This window comes from Pezoporus occidentalis, unplaced genomic scaffold, assembly GCF_034315485.1.
Source record: "Pezoporus occidentalis ecotype Australia unplaced genomic scaffold, CSIRO_AGI_Poc_V1 ctg175, whole genome shotgun sequence".
NCBI lineage: Eukaryota > Metazoa > Chordata > Aves > Psittaciformes > Psittacidae > Pezoporus > Pezoporus occidentalis.
Genome location: NW_026913586.1, coordinates 662,547 through 680,237, shown reverse-complemented (window position 1 = coordinate 680,237; position 17,691 = coordinate 662,547). Strand labels below are relative to the sequence as shown.

The window sequence follows — 17,691 nt, the reverse complement described above, 5'->3', positions numbered from 1 at the left end:
GAGCCATGGAGCAGGGCTGACCATGCACAAGGTGAGCTTCCCAGCAGGCAGCCATGGGGCAGGATGGGCTCTGTAATCACTGGGATGCCTAACATGAGTAAATGGTGTGTGGAAGGAACCACTTAGTAACCTATGAAGCTGTGTGAACTACAAAGCAGTAAAAGAAATGATCCCATAATTAGTTTCAATTACTGCAAGTATCTGGGGTTCAATTTAATTAAATTTACCCAAATACGGTTTTTACTGACTTTCTGCTGTGACAGTGTCTTCAGTTGTTTGTATGGCTTTAAAATGACAAATTACCGGTAGAGTCACATTAGATATTAGGAAGAAATTCTCCACTATAAGGGTGGTGAGGCCCTGGCACAGGTTGCCCAGGGAAGCTGTGGCTGCCCCAACCCTGGCAGCGTTCAAGGCCAGGTTGGATGGGGCTTGGAGCAGCCTGCTCTAGTGGAAGGTGTCACTGCCCATGGCAGGGGGCTGGTACTGGATGAGCTTTAGGGTTTCTTCCAACGCAAACCAATCTGTGATTCTGTGCCTGCACACAGGAGAGAGGTGCTGTACCAAGGATTCAGCTGAGTCACGTTATCAGTAAACATGCAGTGTCCATCATCCCAGCTTAATCCTTTTAATCCACCCGCTCATTAAAACACAAACACACTCTCCAATTAACTGTAAGGCAATACAAAGTGAAAATAGTAAGATGCTGATCCTTGAACTGTGTGAGCATGGCTATGGCAGGGACTTTGGTACGACCAGATGTTTCATCTTGCTTGCTTAAGGTACATGAAGACTGAATCCTGGCTCAAAGGAGTTGACAAAGAATTTTGACTTCAGTAGGACCATGTTAGACTTGACATTCTCAATGGTCTTTTCCAACCTAGTTAATTCTATGGTTTCATTAGACTTTTCCAGCAACAGTAAGGACAGTTAGGAAGTGTCCCAGCTGAGGACACTTTTTCCCCTCCCCTAGCTGGTATGAGAGAAAGCATGCCCACGAGTATGTAAACACCTAGAAGCAAACAGCTTTAGCTGCAGCACAGAAGACTTTCTAAACTGTTCGAGTATGTAACTTCTTTCAAAAGCTCAGTTTTTGCAAATACACATTCATGAATCAGCGGAGTTTTGCTTAAACACATCCCTGGAAAGAGTTCCAAGTATCGTTCGGTGGTTCCAAGAGCTTTGTGACAGCCCTTTTATCTGTCATCTTTCCCTGCTCTGCTTGCATTGCTCTGCGGGGCTGAAGCCACCAGCACCAAGAGCCGAGCATCTGTTTTGACTGTGCTGCCTGTTCTGTTTTTATCCACACATTTGCATTCCCTGCTCAAGACTTTTTGATGGGTAACATGAGAGGGTTTTTTTAACAGTCCTTCAATACAATTTACATTAATTTGCATTATTTAAAGGCAGATTGCATACTTTTGGCATTGAAGCTAGGTGGTACAATTTAAAACAAGTATCGGTGCATTGAGGCGCATAACGTTGTTCCAGGAAATCAAGTGAAGCACAGATGGTGGTTTTGGCTTCTGAAAGAAAGTGGTGTCTTGCTTCTGGCTCGTGCACCCCCGGCTAGAGGTAAATCTGATGTGTAGTTTCAGTAAAGCACAGGACTAGAAAGCTCAGGAACTGCTCATTTCTTCTAATCTGCTATTTTCAGCCAGTTTGCAGAGTGAAGGCACTTGTGTGTTTGCTCTGTGACGAAAGGCAGGAATAAAGACAGGTGCCAAGGCCCTTTACATGCAGCGATCCTTTTGCCAGGCCATGCCAGACATCCCCAGTGTGTTACAGGAGCAGAGGCTTGAGCTTGCAGTGAGCCATTGAGCTGGGACCCTGCTGGCTGCTGCAGGCTCTGGCTGAGGCTCTCTTGAGGCGTCAGCAGCACCTGGGTGTCCTCCGTCACCCCCTCTGGGCAGGATTCATGCTTGGAGAAGCACGTCAGGAGATGCAGATAATGGGCAGCTGCACACAAGGCACTCATCCTGATTAGCAGATTCCTGAGCTACGCTTTATAGAGACTAAACACATATGCAAGTACTGTCTACCTCTTCCTCAGCCCCCGTGTCTTCTCTTCAATACACTTTTTATTACATAATTTTCAACTTAACATAGTAAAATCTTGCAGGATGCACTCTCTCTCAATTTTGTATTATTTTCCCCAATTACTTGTAAAAAAATAAAGGCTCCCCCGTTTCAATCATAACTTGCATTTCAACAGTGCTGCTCTCATTAGAAAATTTTACAGCTTTATGAAGTCTGGTTACCTGACCTCAGAGCTCCAGACTGCCCCTAAAGAGCAAGTGCAAGAATGCCCAAGCTTGTTGGCTCCACAGCCTAAAGCTCCCCAACAGAAGGTTTAAGAGTGTGCAGCCAGCAAGGGTGCTCCCCTCCTAAAGCCTCTGCCAGACCTCTATTTCCCAAAAGAGGGAAAAGTAGGAAAATTAAAATAAAGCTCCTTAGGAAAAGCATCCTGTGGTTTAACTGAAATGACAAAGTGAAAAAAAATAATTAAAAAGAGGCTACACATGAAAGATAAGCCAGGAGAATAAATACATATACACACACATAGCGGTGTAAAACCATATCACAACTCCCAGGAAAATGACAGGCAATGCTAACAGAGACAAGCTGTTTAAATATCTGATATTTTAATTTCTGAACATGCACTCTCTTCTGTACTTATTTAGGAAAATGGCGTTATGCTGTAAAGTTCTGTAATTAGTATTCTCTCTTTACTGTTCCTTCGGAAAGAAAACTGATTTTTGCTGTTGATTCCACTTCCTTAAATTGCCGAACACGTTCAGGCTCTGTGTCCCAAGGGGGAGCAGATCACTACCTATAATGTGTCATCTTGATCCTGTTCTGGGAACATGGAAACCAAAGGTCCGTGTGTTGATCTGGAATTCAACCTTTTAAAAACTACTTCATCATGTCCGCTTTTGGCACCAAACAAACAGAATGCTTTCACTGATACTTGAGCTTCTCTTGAACTTCTCTTTTGAAGTCACTGTGATGTTTGCTTCCAAGGGGTTTTTCTTCTCATTCTGATCGTGTATGCTGGTAAAAAGTGAGCCAGTCCTCCCTACCAGGCAGTTCTGCTGCTTTTTGCTGACAGATGTATGGCAGGTACAATTCCTGTGCTGTCAAGAGCACAGAATGTGTATTTGTTATTTTACTAACAGTTAAGACTCCTGAGATCTAAAAAACAAATCAATTCTTCAAATGTTAACAGTGGAGGTCTTGAACTTTGCATCTTTTAGATGATGGCTCTTCCATCTTCAGTGCTTCTAAGTTACTGGAATCAGATTTGCCCTTATCCAAGACAACAGTTATACCAGACAGAAGGTACCCTCCACCTCCGCTCATTGTCGGTTTTGGATGGCTTCGATCTGGTAAGACCTTTAAAAACACAAAACCCAAAATAAACAAGAAAACAAGCACCTGTAAGAACTCACTCTGTAGGTGTACATCAAATTGTGTATTTTAAACTTACAGTGCAAGATGTCTTTTTTTTTCCCAGCCATCACAACAACAGCCCTTTGGAAAATGTATTTTGTCTTTAAAGGGCCAAGTATTTGATACCAGGAACCATAGAAATACATGAGATTATGGCTTTGCTGATTACTACTTATTGCCGTTCCAGCAAAACTGTAAAGCCAAGGTTTGGGGTCCATGCAAGTCCCAGTAATGTGTCCAGAACCGGTGTACTCTGCAGGAAGCCACAGCTGGTCTAACAGCATTGAGTAGTACAGTAATTTCCAGTTCTGTCACCATCATCTTTATGTAGCTACTCCTCAGGTAAGGCATGGCAATGAACCACCACTTTCAGCTACACTGTACTTTTCTGTAAAAGCTTTCTCTTCAGTTAAGCTTCCTCATTGCTGTGACTGCCATCACAGGTCTACGCTCATTTACCTGTGTCCAGGACACTGTAGTGTGTTGTTCCTACCTGCACCTGGACACAGTCACCCTCGCCAAGCCTAACTTGTGTGGACATCTTCATCTATGAGTCTCCTCATTGCTCCCAGTCTGGTTGCCTGATCAATAGTCAGTAATCGCGGCTACCCTTGAATTAAGTCAACCCCCAAATAGTAATTCCTCATGGACTTCAGAAGCCTATAGGCAAGGAGAAAGTCAGGAAGATAAAAGAACCTCTCCAGAGGTGGTGAGCTGCTCAGAAATCAGACATGCTTCTGCTTTTTCATTTTTGAGAGGGTACTACTCCACATGTACAAACACCTAATTCAAACAAAGTTAGAGGAACTGGTATTTTTCATTGTGGAGGCATTTTACCCTCTTACAGCTACTCACTGTACTCCTTACCTGGTAGTTCCTTAGCCAGGTTTCAGACAGCTTTAGGTTAATAACACCGCCTCTTTCCCTCAGCTTTGTGTAACATTCTAATAATGGCTTAAAGAGAAAACAAATAGTAGGTTATAGAGCAGAACAGTCCCAAACTTTACTTTAGCTGTAACAGCTAAAGTAACAAACATGGTTTACCTCTTTATACTGGCAGTAGACAACAAAAGGCCTTGAAGGAGCAACAAATTCCAGTAAAGCAAGCAGTAAAGGAGTGGGATGAAACTTGCTGGCTACAATTAAGCTGCAAAAGAAATTTCATGCACATTAGTCCTCTGCTTCTGAAACCTATTTATCAAGTGTCATTTTCTCCTACTTAGTACAGCAATCAATTATAGCTTAAATGTTGCTCATCAACATGTTTTCATGGCTCCAACAACTCCCCAAATACAAGAACAGATCACGATTTCCTACTTGCATAATTAAGAGGATAAAACACTTACTCCCTAAAGTGCAGTATATTAAAGGCACCACAGGAGCACTCAGTTCAGCTGTGCTGAGCTCCACACTAATTCTTCTGACCCAAGAATTTGCATGCTGCTTTCTCTGCTCTAAGCCTACCCTCCAAATAAGAGTTTACATTTTGTGACTGATAATTGTCACTTAGAATGGAACCTCAGTTGTGATTCTTTATAGACTGGATCGTCTTTGTTAAATACAGTTTTATGTAAAAGTTATTCTATAAAACAATCCCTTAATGAATATGACTAAAAATCTTTTAAGAAGAAATTACGTCCTTGCCAACTCAGGTTTTCCTTTAAAGGTTTCATATTTTATTCTCCATTCTCACATTTCAGTAACATAGTATATCAGATAGTTAAGATTCTCTACAGACTAATGTAAAGTTTTAATCAAGAAAATCACTGCTAAACTAGATTTGGTTGAGTAAATCAGTAAGTTGTTCTGATGCAGAAAGATTTGGCTAATGAAACTACTTCTCCAGTATACAGATACTCTACGAGAAGACTCATCAATTTACATTTGTTCTCCAGGGGAGCATGCACTGGAGACACTGTTAAACTTCCTATCAAAAGGGAGGTATAAATGGATGTTCAATTTTCTGAACGCAACAAAGAGGTGAGACAATTCTTCCAGCGGTTTCCATTTTGGTTTTCTGCCCATTGTGGCCTTGCGAGCCATTTATTTCAAATCCAAACTTCAAAACGTTTGTGCTCAGTAATTAACCAAGCAGATCATAAAGAGAAATACTCCAAACTGAGTCTCAGGACGATTGGAATGCTGCACTGATGCTACCAAGAGCTCTGCCAGACATCAAGAAGGTGAGAGATGAGAGAGACTGTGAAAAATCTAATTCTGTTCCCTCATATGGCAGCACATATTGTCGTCAGCAGGTGGTCTGGCCAGCCACAAAATTAATGTAATGGGTGAGAGGGGAGGATGAGGAGAGAGGAAGGACACAGAAGGGCAGAGAGGAGGATAAGGTCTAATTCTGAACACATGAAGTGTCTGTGAACAAATTTCCACTTCTGTAGTATCAGAAAAATAGTCTATCTTAAAGAAGTCTTCGTTAAAAGAATACCAAATCCCTAATGTCTTCCTTTCCCCCCCAAAGACCTATGACAGACTTCAACTCTCATAAAAATGGAACTGAACAAATCAGTGTAGTACAAGCAATGTTTTAGCACATAACAGCACTGAAGATACAATTTAAATAAAATTTTTATCTTCTACATTAAGTAGTACATATTGTTAAAGCCAGGACCTCAGAATGAATTCTCCTAAAGCTGGTGCCAGTCTTTACCTCATGCCCAGTTCTTCTTTACTCTGACAATAAATCCTAAGCTTTCTCCCCACCTCCAGCTTTTTTTACCTATCCTTTCCCTGTTTCTCTTGCAAAACAAACCCCTAACTTCCCTGCCTGCTTCTACTCATGCACCAGGTCATTAGTTTGAAGCATTTCTTTATTCCAGGCCAATTTTTCCTGGCTTAGCAGTATGTTTCCTGCAGTTCTTGATCTAAACAAATGGTGATCTATAAAAGGCAGATGACTAAAGAAAGGTGATCCTGACTGAGCCATCTGTGACAATGCCTTCAGGCAGCCATAAGCTTCTCTTCCCCTCATCATGCTGAAGACTTCCTAAAGCAAGAAATCACTCCTCCCTTCAAGTAGGTAATTTGTTACAGCTTTCATGTGTTACAAAGGGCACAAATAGTATACAAGTGATTGCAAACAACTGAACAAGAGACAAATACTAAATAGACTTCCTTAAATTCAAACTTAATCAACAACCAAAAATACTATTTTACATCATAGGAAGTATCAAATCATATATTAATTTCCACTTTGCCAGACCACACACAGACATTAATTATAATGATGGCTGCAGGAGACAGTGGTAACACCAGCTAGGGTAAAACCCTAGTGCTATTTAGGCAGCTTAATGATGTTGCGGTTTAAACCAGGATCATGGTCACCCACTGCAATGGCTAGTGGTGCTCCTGCTGCCAAACAGATGTGCAGGACTTTTTACAAACCTCCTGTACCATTTGATTGCTTTGGGGAACACAGAATGCCCTGTCTCTGCCTTTTTATAGTAATTCTACCACTTAAACATGCTAGATATGAATGAGCACAAGTTAAAATATTTCATCATAATACAAAGTTACACACATTTAAACATAACCAGTAAATGTGTATTAAAATTTACCCAAGCAGAACTGCTTTATTCCCAGTGAGCCAATATTATTAAGATGGGAAAATGAATGTTATTAATTAAATCAACTTTACTTGATTAACTCAAATCACTTTAGCATTTGCTATGAACATCATGAACAAGTCACAAGTTAAAACCACCAAATGCTCTTACGCTACTATGGGAATACATGTTTAATATTTTTATATATTCCCACATTTATTTTTAGGAATATATTTATTATATTCATTTTAAACTTCTGATACTAAATCTTTATTTTAAATTGTTCCTTGGGAACAATCGATTCTGGCTAAAGCAGTAAAATGAAGTTATGTGTTTTCTCCTGTGTAAGAAATAAATGAGTTTCTAAGAACAACCAATCAACCCCAAACCAACAAACTTGGATCCAATTCAATAAACTTAAATCCTCAGGTTCTACTTTGCCAATTAGAATCTTGGAACTATTTTAATTGGCAATCATTTTGTATGAAATTCCTCCTGGATTCTGTTTCTCTTTGGGTGGAAGAGATTTATTTCTTTTAAATGTTTACTGTTAGATCATGAAACTTCAACCTATTTAAATAACAGAAAAAAAACCTCAACCAGGTAAGAACCAAATTAGACCCGAGACACATGTGGGTTGACTGCTTGCTTGTAAATATAAAGAAATAAATTGGGGTATTTTTAAAGCAAAGCTTTGATTTGTTTCAAAGGGAATTATTTTCTGTAGGTGTGTTTTCAAACATGTTTCTGACTACAAACTCACCCATCAGCATTCTTCTCTCTCAACAAAGCAGCGGTTTCTAACAGCTTTTTCCTTCTCTCGCACTGTTTTCTTTGCTTTTCCCGAACCTTTGAACAACAAAACAAGTAAGTTTGCACTTTAACTGGTAACTATATATTTTTTTCATCTTAGATGGCTTAATGTAAGGCAAAAGACAACTTCCAGAGTTCCATTTTGACACCTGATTAGGCTGTATTTCAGCATGTCTGATTCAGATGGCATTGTAAAAGTACATAGACATTGTAAAACTTCAGTAGCCACAGTAAATATTCTTACATTTTCCTTATTTTCTTTTTCTTTGTTCTCTTTCTGTTCTATATCTTCAGCATTAATGTCCATTGTTTCTTGCTCTTCTGTTTGGTTGATCTCCATAGCTGCTTCCGTAGTAGATTCCTCTTCTGTTTCCTGTAGGGAAGTCTGCTTCTCATCAATCAATCCATTGTTTTCTTCTTCTGCTAGCGCATTATCTTCGGGTTCTGAAGGCAGACTCTCTGTAGAAAATGTCCCAGAGAGCAGACTATCCACTTTGCTGAGAGGGAATTCATGAAGGTTATCAAAAAAGACTTTTGGAAATCCAAAACAACTGGTAGCAGCTCTAACAGGTCCCCCGCCTGGATACATTTGAATAATGGATCCATAGCCTACAAGAGCAAGAGAATCAAAAACACATTGGAAAGCCAGAATTCCTTAAATTGCTTAAAATTTCTAAAATGCTAAAATGAAGTGTTCATTTAGAAATAGGTAAGTAAATTGCCTGGGTTTAATCTAACCTTCATTAGGTTAAAGATGCTGAAACATGCCTCAAAGTAGAAGAACTTTATTGGAAGAACAAGTTACTAAAAGTCAAAAGGACAAGGTAACTCAAAGATTCTGCATGTGTTTAGGATGAGCACAGAACATGTAAGTAGTGACAAATTGTTAGAAAAGCTGATTTAATTAAGACTTAAAAGACATTTGATATAGTATTCGTTATTTGTAACTATGGAGTGGTTTTGAGAAAAAAAATAAAGGCTAGTTTAAACAGTATTAATAGGCAAAGAATTTCTTCGACATCCAGATGCTAAAGGAAGAGATGTCAGATGTTTAAACATACTAAAAAGAGCTTTTCAATAGTTAGACTGAAATGGCATCTTATTTAATGTACTTCAGAAAGTACCCATATGGCCAAAAGTTGCTGAAACAGAAACCAAATTACAGTACAGCTGCCAGTGAGCTCCTCAGCCAACAGTCAGCACATCTGGGTGCACAAAATTAGATAGCACTTCCTACCTTTCTAGGCTTCTGGAATATAACTGTGACCTCTCTCTAGTATCTCTGATTTGTAATGAAACTAAATTAACTAAGTTTGAAACATAAAAGTCATATATGACATTTTCTTGAGCATATTCTAGGATGTTTGACTTAGTTTTTAAAATGCACATTTTGCATACATTAAACCTCTGGTGCAGTGAACAAGAGGAAAGATGACATTTCCAGTGCTGTGGGCTATCTGAATTCCAGTGTTACTATTCCTGTTTTCTGCCACTGACCTTCCTGGACTTCCCAAGTGCCTGGGAACAAGCAGCATACAAGCTCCTTACAGCCTTTTCTGTGCACAATATCATTATGCTAAGACAGAAACTAAAACAGACCTACACAGAGTGATAGCAACTTTAGATTTCCTATTCTTTTTTTTAAATGGTGTAAAATAAATCAAACTGAAATATGAAAAATACAACTGTCTCTAATGGAAAACCAAGTATCTCTTTGAACAGTGGAGACACTGAAAGTCATTTTAAAAACTGAGAATGCATTTTGAAGTACTGCCTTTTAGACGTACCACATACATATGCGTTTCTTAAGTTTCAAGTAAGCCCTCAGTCCATACATTACTTAAGCTACCACGTTCCTCACCTCCCATTCGCTCCATCACTGCACCCAGCACAAGGCCTGCACATGTTTCCATTACAATCATCTTGTTGCCAGCACGGATGTTTCCTAAAGTCAACATCTGAGCCAGGGTGTCATACCGCAGGTGGCTGGAAGACAGAGGGGTTCAGCAATATCAAATTAGTTTTCTTAAGAGTTAGAAATACTGTGTATTAGCTCAGGAGCCTGTCAAAAAAGGATGGATTACAGAAAGATTTTCAGGAACAGCATCAGTGGTCTTCAGAGTCACCATGTGGGCACTTATAATTAACCATCTGTTAATAAAAGAGGACTAGAATAACAGCCAACAAGGAATTAGCAGGGAATGGCAAAAGTAGGATGTGAAGTAGGGTGCACATACTAAAGTGGACATCTGCTATGTCAGTGAGACAAAATATTCTTTAAACTTTGTTTTCTCTGTCAGTTTTGTAAAGAACAAATGGTATCTGGATGTATTTCCTAATCCAGTGACGTGTCCTTTGTGATGTTTATCTGTCCTGCAGCAACATGCACCACCTGCAATCCAGGACCAAAACCAAACTCTACTGGCCACAGGACATGCACTAAAGAGACTCAGTGATGGCCAAGGAAAGGACAACTAATCTTAGTAGATAAATAAAGCTAACTGATGGAGATGGGGGAAGGAGAAGGAAAAAGATTTGGGGAACCTTAACTAACATAAATTTGGGGGTTTTAAGTCTCAGCATTTTAGATCTACTCTTACTACTTTAAAAACAACAAGTCCACTTCAAACAATGTCTGTAACAGTGCGCCATTTAATTTAGGTAAGTGAAAATCAAACACTGCTAGATCTCTGTTGTTGTCACCCCCCATCCCTAATGTTAACCACATGTTTTTAAATTCTAGAAAGACTTCTGACTGAAGAAGGTTTTGAATCCCTAACACATTAAAACCAAAAATTCATGCTTCTGGTAGGTGGCTTGTTATTTTGATTACCGAGCTAGAAAACAAGAGGTGATATGCCACTGCCCAAAACCAGATCAGAAATAGCTCTGAACATGTGGAGAGCCTCTGCCTCCATAGATAATTAGCAAGATGGTGGTGGTAGGGAAATAGTGAAGCTTAGTCTGGATGCAAAAGTCTTCATCTTTGCTGCAACAGCATATTGATTCATTTTCTATATCCCATTTTTAATTTTCTTTCCATTAATAGGGAAAAAGATATGTGAATATTATATACTCCAGAATAATACAGGTATTTTGAAAGAATATTAAAATATCTTTGTTATAATTTGTTAAAAAAAAAACCCAGAATTTATAATTTTTTTATAAATTATGATTTGTCATAATTTGAAAAAAAAAAACAAAATAAAAACTTACTTAATTTTTCCAGGTTCCCTTGCATAATACATAGTTGAAAGAATGCGAGTGGATGGTTTCACAATTGTAATAAGTGCCTCATATCTGTAAGAAACACACAGCAAGTCTTATTCTAAGATCTGCAAATTAGAGAACTGCTAAATATTTTCTACACCTTGAAATTCACTTACTTTTTCTTCTTCTTCTTTATGTATTTATCTTGAGCAAATTCTGTTTTGTCTCTGAACGTTGTACTGTTCTCTATTAACTGTTGAACTATTTCCTTGGAAGAGACAATTTCTTTTTATTATAGCTAGTATTTCTCATTCATTTTATATAGAGTATTTTTTAAACAAACACTGAAAATATCTTCTTCTAGTAGAGACATATATAACATTTATTTCTACTGACATTAACTGTGAAGTAAATTCCTACTACTCAACATGATAAGTGCAGTAATTTAATCGTCTACTTTTGTCTCTTGGTGTTCTGTAGCTACATAATGCCAGCATGAAAATGTGCAATTGAAAATGTCTATCCTGGTAACAGGGCGTTTTGTGGGGAAGGAGTCTGGTAGGTGCCAGAACTAACTCATGAGAGAGGTCAGACTCATACTGGCCCAAAATGAATTAAAACCATGATTGTTCCTTTTGGCATCAGCAAGTCATTACTTTAACACTTACTGTGAAGCCTCAGTACCTAAATATTCCTAAACCATGTTGAATGGGAATGAGACTACCCTGCTTTCTCCAAGTGATTCGCTACTTTTTATTATCCTGTATTTTGAATGAGTCAGTTATGTTTATTGTCAGGTATTACAGAACAACTGACATACACTGTTAGTCTAACATTCCCCATAATAACTGGACTGCACAACAGTACCCCAAGTCTTGTGTCGAGATATACAGACAAAATACTTTACAACAACAAAACAAAATAAGGAACCTGATGTCATATGTAACATTTACTTTAATCCAACTCCCTCTTTGGGTCTCTTTGTCTGACTTCAGCATCTCTATCTTTGAGGGTATCTTTTTCTTCCATGTTGTCCTAGTTCTTCCCCTATAGTCTGACTACTTTGCAGACATTTTCCTTATACCACTTTGTCTGCATCACAAATTGTGCTGGACTCCTGTACCAACTCCTTGCACAATGTCAAACTTGGCATTTACTATTTCCTACAGTACTCCCCCACTTCTTCCTTGTCTATCTCCCAGGTTTTCTCAGAATTCCAGTTTTTGTTTCCTGGTCTCCTTGTTCTCACCTCCTCTCTTTGCCAAATCAAACTCTTCCTCCTATTTTTGGGTTACAGCTGGAGGGATCACTAAGTCCTCCAACAAAAAAAAATGGATTTGTCTCCCTGTCTGCAATACAAGAACAAAGGCTGCAGAGTGCTGTTTTGGTTGTTGTGATCAAAGTAGTTTAACTGCTAAAATTGTAAGTTTCTATTAAACAAGAACAATAGTATAACCTGGCCTCACAGGAATTGGCAGGGGGAAGAATGACAAAAAGGATTCTTTTCAATGTGGACATCGCATCTCCTACTGCACGTTAAGAACCTGCTCCAAAATGCAGCGGTGCACATTCTTTTCACTTGCTATTGCTGCTTTTCAAGCCATTAGTTCTTAAAAGTCCTTCAAACATTTTAAAGGTAGTATTAATGTCATGAGACAACTTTTCTTTTTTGCCTTATTCTCAGAAAAAGTTAAATGTAATACCTGTGTTGTTTTGTTGGGTTTTTTTGTTAAATTTACAGTGAGGAAACTGAGGAATATTTCTCTAGAGCAAGCAAAAGCCAAAAGGAAGCTGCAGCACTACACAATGCCCTGACAGCACTACATAATGCCCTGGGAGTACATGTCACTTCATGTCTTCATCCTAATAACTATCCCTCAGCACCTGGGAAGGATTTGGGAAGTGATGGGCCCCATTAACATTGAGGTTGCTTTATTTCAAGTAACAATCATCTCTAAAATGAGCCTGCATCACAAAGGCATGCCATTCACAAACATGAGTTCAGATTTTTCAGTCATTTATGGGAGAATAATATCTGTCACTGTTCATATCATAGAATCATAGAATGGTTTGGGTTGGAAAGGACCTTAAGATCATCTATCTCCAATGCCCCTGCCACGGGCAGGGATGCCTCATACTCTACCACATTGCCCAAAGCTCTATCCAACCTGGCCTTAAGCACTGCCAGGGTTGGGGCATTTACTGCTTCTTTGGACAACCTGTTCCAGTGCCTCACAGTAAGGAATTTCTTCCTTATACCTAACCTGAACTTCCCCTGTTTAAGTTTAAACCCATTACCACTTGTCCTATCACTACAGTCCCTGAGATGAAGGATCCCTGTCCAGCACCCAGCATATAACAGAATCTAAAATGAATATTCAGCTACAGTTCAGAAACCAGAGTTAACAAAGTAGGATATTTTAATAATCTACAATAAAAGTATGGTAGGTATATGGCACAGGCATGCTGAGGACATACAGAAAGGCCAGAGTGATCTTCTCATAATGAGATTGAATGAAAAACATCAAAGCTATCAGACTGATTAGTACATTCCTCTCAAGGAGGTAACACAACTAGCAGCACAACCATGGAAACGGAAGAAATACCAATTTAAACTCCTTGGAGCCATCCATTATTAAGCAGGCAAAAGCAGAACAGCTGCTCTGAAGAGCAGCAGCAAACAGCAAGATGCAAAAAGGAGATGAACTTGATGTAAGCATGAGCAATTTCTTATTTTTATTTGAAAGGGTAAACCAAAGACAACAGAGAATTTTGCTGATAATATGTGTGCAACAGAACTGGCTGCAGTGTTTTATTAACATTTAATATGGCCTCACTTCTTTTTGACAAACTGCAAGGGTAAAAATCAAACCCTTTTCTAACAGAACAGATCTCTTAAGAATATTCTTCGCTTTTGAGATACAGATAAAACACGTGTTTTGGCATCACATGTTTGGTAGGTACTGCCTAGAGGCACACTGATAGTATATAGGTTACACAGTGTTCTTTGTTACCACTTTGGTATTCATCTATAATCCTTTCCTACACCTTTGATTAATTATTGCATAATTAATAGGTCCGTAATATAGAACCACTGATTTTAACCTTATGAACAAACAAAACTGAAAGGTGATTATGTGAACCGTCTTTCTTTAAAGGTTTTAATATTTTTGTCTTGTTATGACTTCTGATGCCATATAAATTCACAATTTACTACTGACAGAACTGCTAACCTTACATGAAGTTTTCTCTCAAAATAGCCTTTGCATTTTTGTAAAACCAGATCTTTAGGGAAATCAATGAATTGAGCAGCAGAACAAAGAAAAAGCACTGAAGTCTATGCACCGATAAAAAGAATAGCCTATTTCATAAGCTAAAATATAACCATCAAGGTAGCACAGAAATGACACCAAAACCTTATTTTTACCTGTCCTTTAATACCCTTGTCCTTCAAAGCCTTTATGTCATCATGAGTCAGTTTTTGAGACTTTCCATCGTCAACTATGTTACGATTATCTGTACCTGCTTCTTTTGTCTCTAAAGGAAAAGGATATAGATTTGTAAAATCTCCCTCTAAATATCTTTAAGTTGGAAAAACATGATTTTAGTTTCACAGAAAGCAGACTTCTCAGGATTAAACCCACATGCTTCATGGCCTTGCAAAGTACTGCCTAAGCAATCAATGAAATGTAATATGTAGAACACATCTTAATGTATATATATTCACCCAAAGTAAGGGCCAAATATTATCCCATATTAAAAAGCTTATTTGTTATGAGACTAGTGAAACAACAGATCAAGACAAAACCATGCACTTTTATGACAGAAAAAATGTTAAGTAACGTTGAGTTAACCAATGATTAATACAAAGCTTTTCTATCACCTTTGGTATTATCAAAGAAACAAATTAACTGGAATTCTTTTTTTTTTTCAAACATCAGGCAATCCTTTGCAATACCTTTGTTAGTCTCTTCCGTCTCTTGCTTTGGCTGGAGGTTTCCACCACTGGTTACTTCGAATGTAGTTCCATAAACATGACCAATGGCGTTATCTAGGTAGAACCACTGCTTCTCAAAAATAATTTTTCTGAAATAATAAAAAAGTTGATGATATTAAAAGCATTATTTTTTACCATGTCTGAAACCCACAACAGTTGAAACTAAATTACAGCTTCACACATGCCATTTTTATCTATATCCTTGAAGAAAACCAGGAGGACAAGCATAAAAAGTGAAATTAACCACAAAACCACATTTAACTGAAACTGGTCAGGAAAGAACAAAGAACTTCAGTTGAGCATACAGTAAGCAGATTTTTTTTTTCCCAGTTCAAAAAATTCTATAATGACAGCTAAAACAAGTCTATACCACTTGAATTACAGAGTACCATTTGTGACAGAGAACATCAGAACAAGGGGAGGAATGAAATAAATCTGAAGCATATTAAATCTAGGCTGGGTCATGCAGAATAGTGCAAAAACGACACAGAATGGTTTGGGCTGGAAGGGACCTTTAAAGCTCATTCAGTTCCAACCCCCTGCCATGGGCAGGGACACCTTCCACTAGACCAGGTTGCTCCAAGTCCTATCCAGTCTGGCCCTGAACACTGCCAGGGATGGGGCAGCCACAACTTCTCTGAGCAACCTGTGCCAGTGTCTCACCACCCTCATAGTAAGAATTTCCTCCTAATATCTAACCTAAATCTACCCTTTTTCAGTTTAAAGCCATTCCCCTTGATGAGGATAAGCCTGTATTTTACAGAGCTCCTTTGAAATAACATTTGCCAAAAGACTATGAAGAAGACAGCAGAAATGTTTAATACAAAAATTTATTATCACTTCCATTTTGATTGCACTAAAGGAGCAATTTTGATTGCACTCTTCCTCCTTCACACAAAACACGATCCACAAAGCCTTTAACTTTCAGCCTGACCTACAAAGGTTTTCTTGCTGACCAGGGTAATAACCAATCTTGTCAAATGAAACAGGTACCAGTGCATATGCCACTCTCACATTTGAATCAAAATTTATCATTAACAGCTCTTACTTTGCTGATTAGACTCATTACTAATTCTGAAGCTAAGCAAAAAGGTTGTGTTCTCTGTTATTTCCAGTTTTCTACTGACTGAAGAATGCAATTCATGCATATTCTTTGCATATATTATTTACATCTCCAAGTACAATCCAGAACTTAAATAAAGCACAAGAAGAAAGTTCTGTCAGATAGTACCAAATTCTTTTCATACAAAATTAACATACTTGCTCACAGAGTCTATTAATCCCTGCCAACCAGACCTTAAAAGACTAATAAAAGTTCATAAAAACTTGAAATTACTGAAAAGAATTTAGACATATAAAAAATTGCATGCATGTGCTCAAATTTTATTTTGATGACCATTCAAATCCAACCACAGCTATTGTCATGTGTTATTTGACTGTCCTGACCCACATCAGATTATAAAAAGGGAAAAATCAATGCAAAAGTAATTTAATTTCCTTCGTCATTTCAATGGCAATATTTACTCTCTGACTTTTTTATTCTTTATTTTATGATAAGGGTTTTAAACAAAAAGTGAAGAGGGACCCAATGCGCAGATCTTGGCAGAGCTCTGCAGGCTAACAGAGTAACTACCTGATTCTGGTGCCAGATTCTACTGGTGAGCATTAAGACTGTCAATAACCAGTATTCCCAAATCCCTAGGTCTGAGCTATGTCATTTTTAAACCAGTCTCATTCAAGCATAGTACCTTTAAAGCTCCATGATACTGAATCAGATGTCTGGCCACATTACCCAACACTGACTTCTACACATGGGTCTATAAAATTGCTGCAATGGGAAGAGCCCAGGCTGTGTCCACTGATTACAGTATTTCCTGCTGAAGTGCAGGTGCTTCTTGCTATGCCAGTTGGCCTAGGAAAAAGAAACAGGAAACCTTTCATATCATCCTCTCCAAGCCAGTAACTATACAGACCTGACACCTAGCATCTTCCTACAGTCTAACACTGATGAGAACACTGAAGCCAATCCCTATTTAAGAAGGCAGTGTTGCATCTTGCAGATATTATATGCCCCAGTGAGAGAAATATGATGGAGACATGCTTCTCAGACTGCTGCACCTTTCCTCCTCTTACAATCGGCACCCGTTTAACAATGAAAACACAAGAACAGATTAAATAACTTCCAAACTTATATAAGAAACGCAGCCAGGTGATTTTCGGGACTTTCCTCACAGGAACTGAGGCAGCACTGACACCTTTCACGCTGCCTGTCACCTCGTCCTGGTGAGGCCGTTATTCCTCACTGCATAGCAAGGACCTGTGGGTCACAACAGCCGCACAGGGACCCCCCTTCCCTCAGGCAGGCGACCACTGGAGCCGCCTCGAAGGTGAGGGGGAGGGGAGCACGCGAACCTCGGCCAAGGGGCAGACAACAAGCAGCACCGAACGTTCCTCACCTCCGCCGCTGCACGGGTACCGCTTTGAAGACATCGTCCCGCTTCAGGACAGCACAGTCCCCCTCACGAATACGCGAGACCATACTCAACCCGTCCTCCATTGTCGCCACTCGTGCGCTTCCTCACCGGGGAGGTGGCCAGTGCGCATGCGCGAGTGCATGTTGGAGGTGGAGCAGAACGAGGCGAGGCGAAGGGCGAGTGG

At 39.1% G+C, this 17,691-nt stretch overlaps 1 protein-coding gene across 3 annotated transcripts; it reads right to left on the bottom strand.

The window, feature by feature from the left end:
• Positions 1 to 2,453: 2,453 nt before the first annotated feature.
• TRMT6 (tRNA methyltransferase 6 non-catalytic subunit) lies at positions 2,454 to 17,651 on the bottom strand. 3 transcript variants are annotated; one of them, XM_062614312.1, is made up of 11 exons: positions 17,490 to 17,651; positions 14,995 to 15,122; positions 14,464 to 14,573; positions 11,213 to 11,304; positions 11,043 to 11,126; positions 9,688 to 9,812; positions 8,071 to 8,435; positions 7,777 to 7,862; positions 4,498 to 4,600; positions 4,321 to 4,407; positions 2,454 to 3,396 (listed from the first exon to the last, which is right to left on the bottom strand). In XM_062614312.1, the coding sequence occupies exons 1-11, from the start codon at positions 17,588 to 17,590 to the stop codon at positions 3,223 to 3,225; spliced, it is 1,455 nt and encodes a 484-aa protein (XP_062470296.1). In that variant the 5' UTR covers positions 17,591 to 17,651; the 3' UTR covers positions 2,454 to 3,222. The 3 variants fall into 3 exon arrangements, with proteins under 3 accessions (XP_062470296.1, XP_062470297.1, XP_062470298.1); XM_062614313.1 differs by lacking the exons at positions 14,464 to 14,573; positions 17,490 to 17,651 and adding an exon at positions 16,782 to 16,912; XM_062614314.1 differs by lacking the exons at positions 11,213 to 11,304; positions 14,995 to 15,122; positions 17,490 to 17,651 and having other exon boundaries at positions 14,464 to 14,575.
• Positions 17,652 to 17,691: the final 40 nt, after the last annotated feature.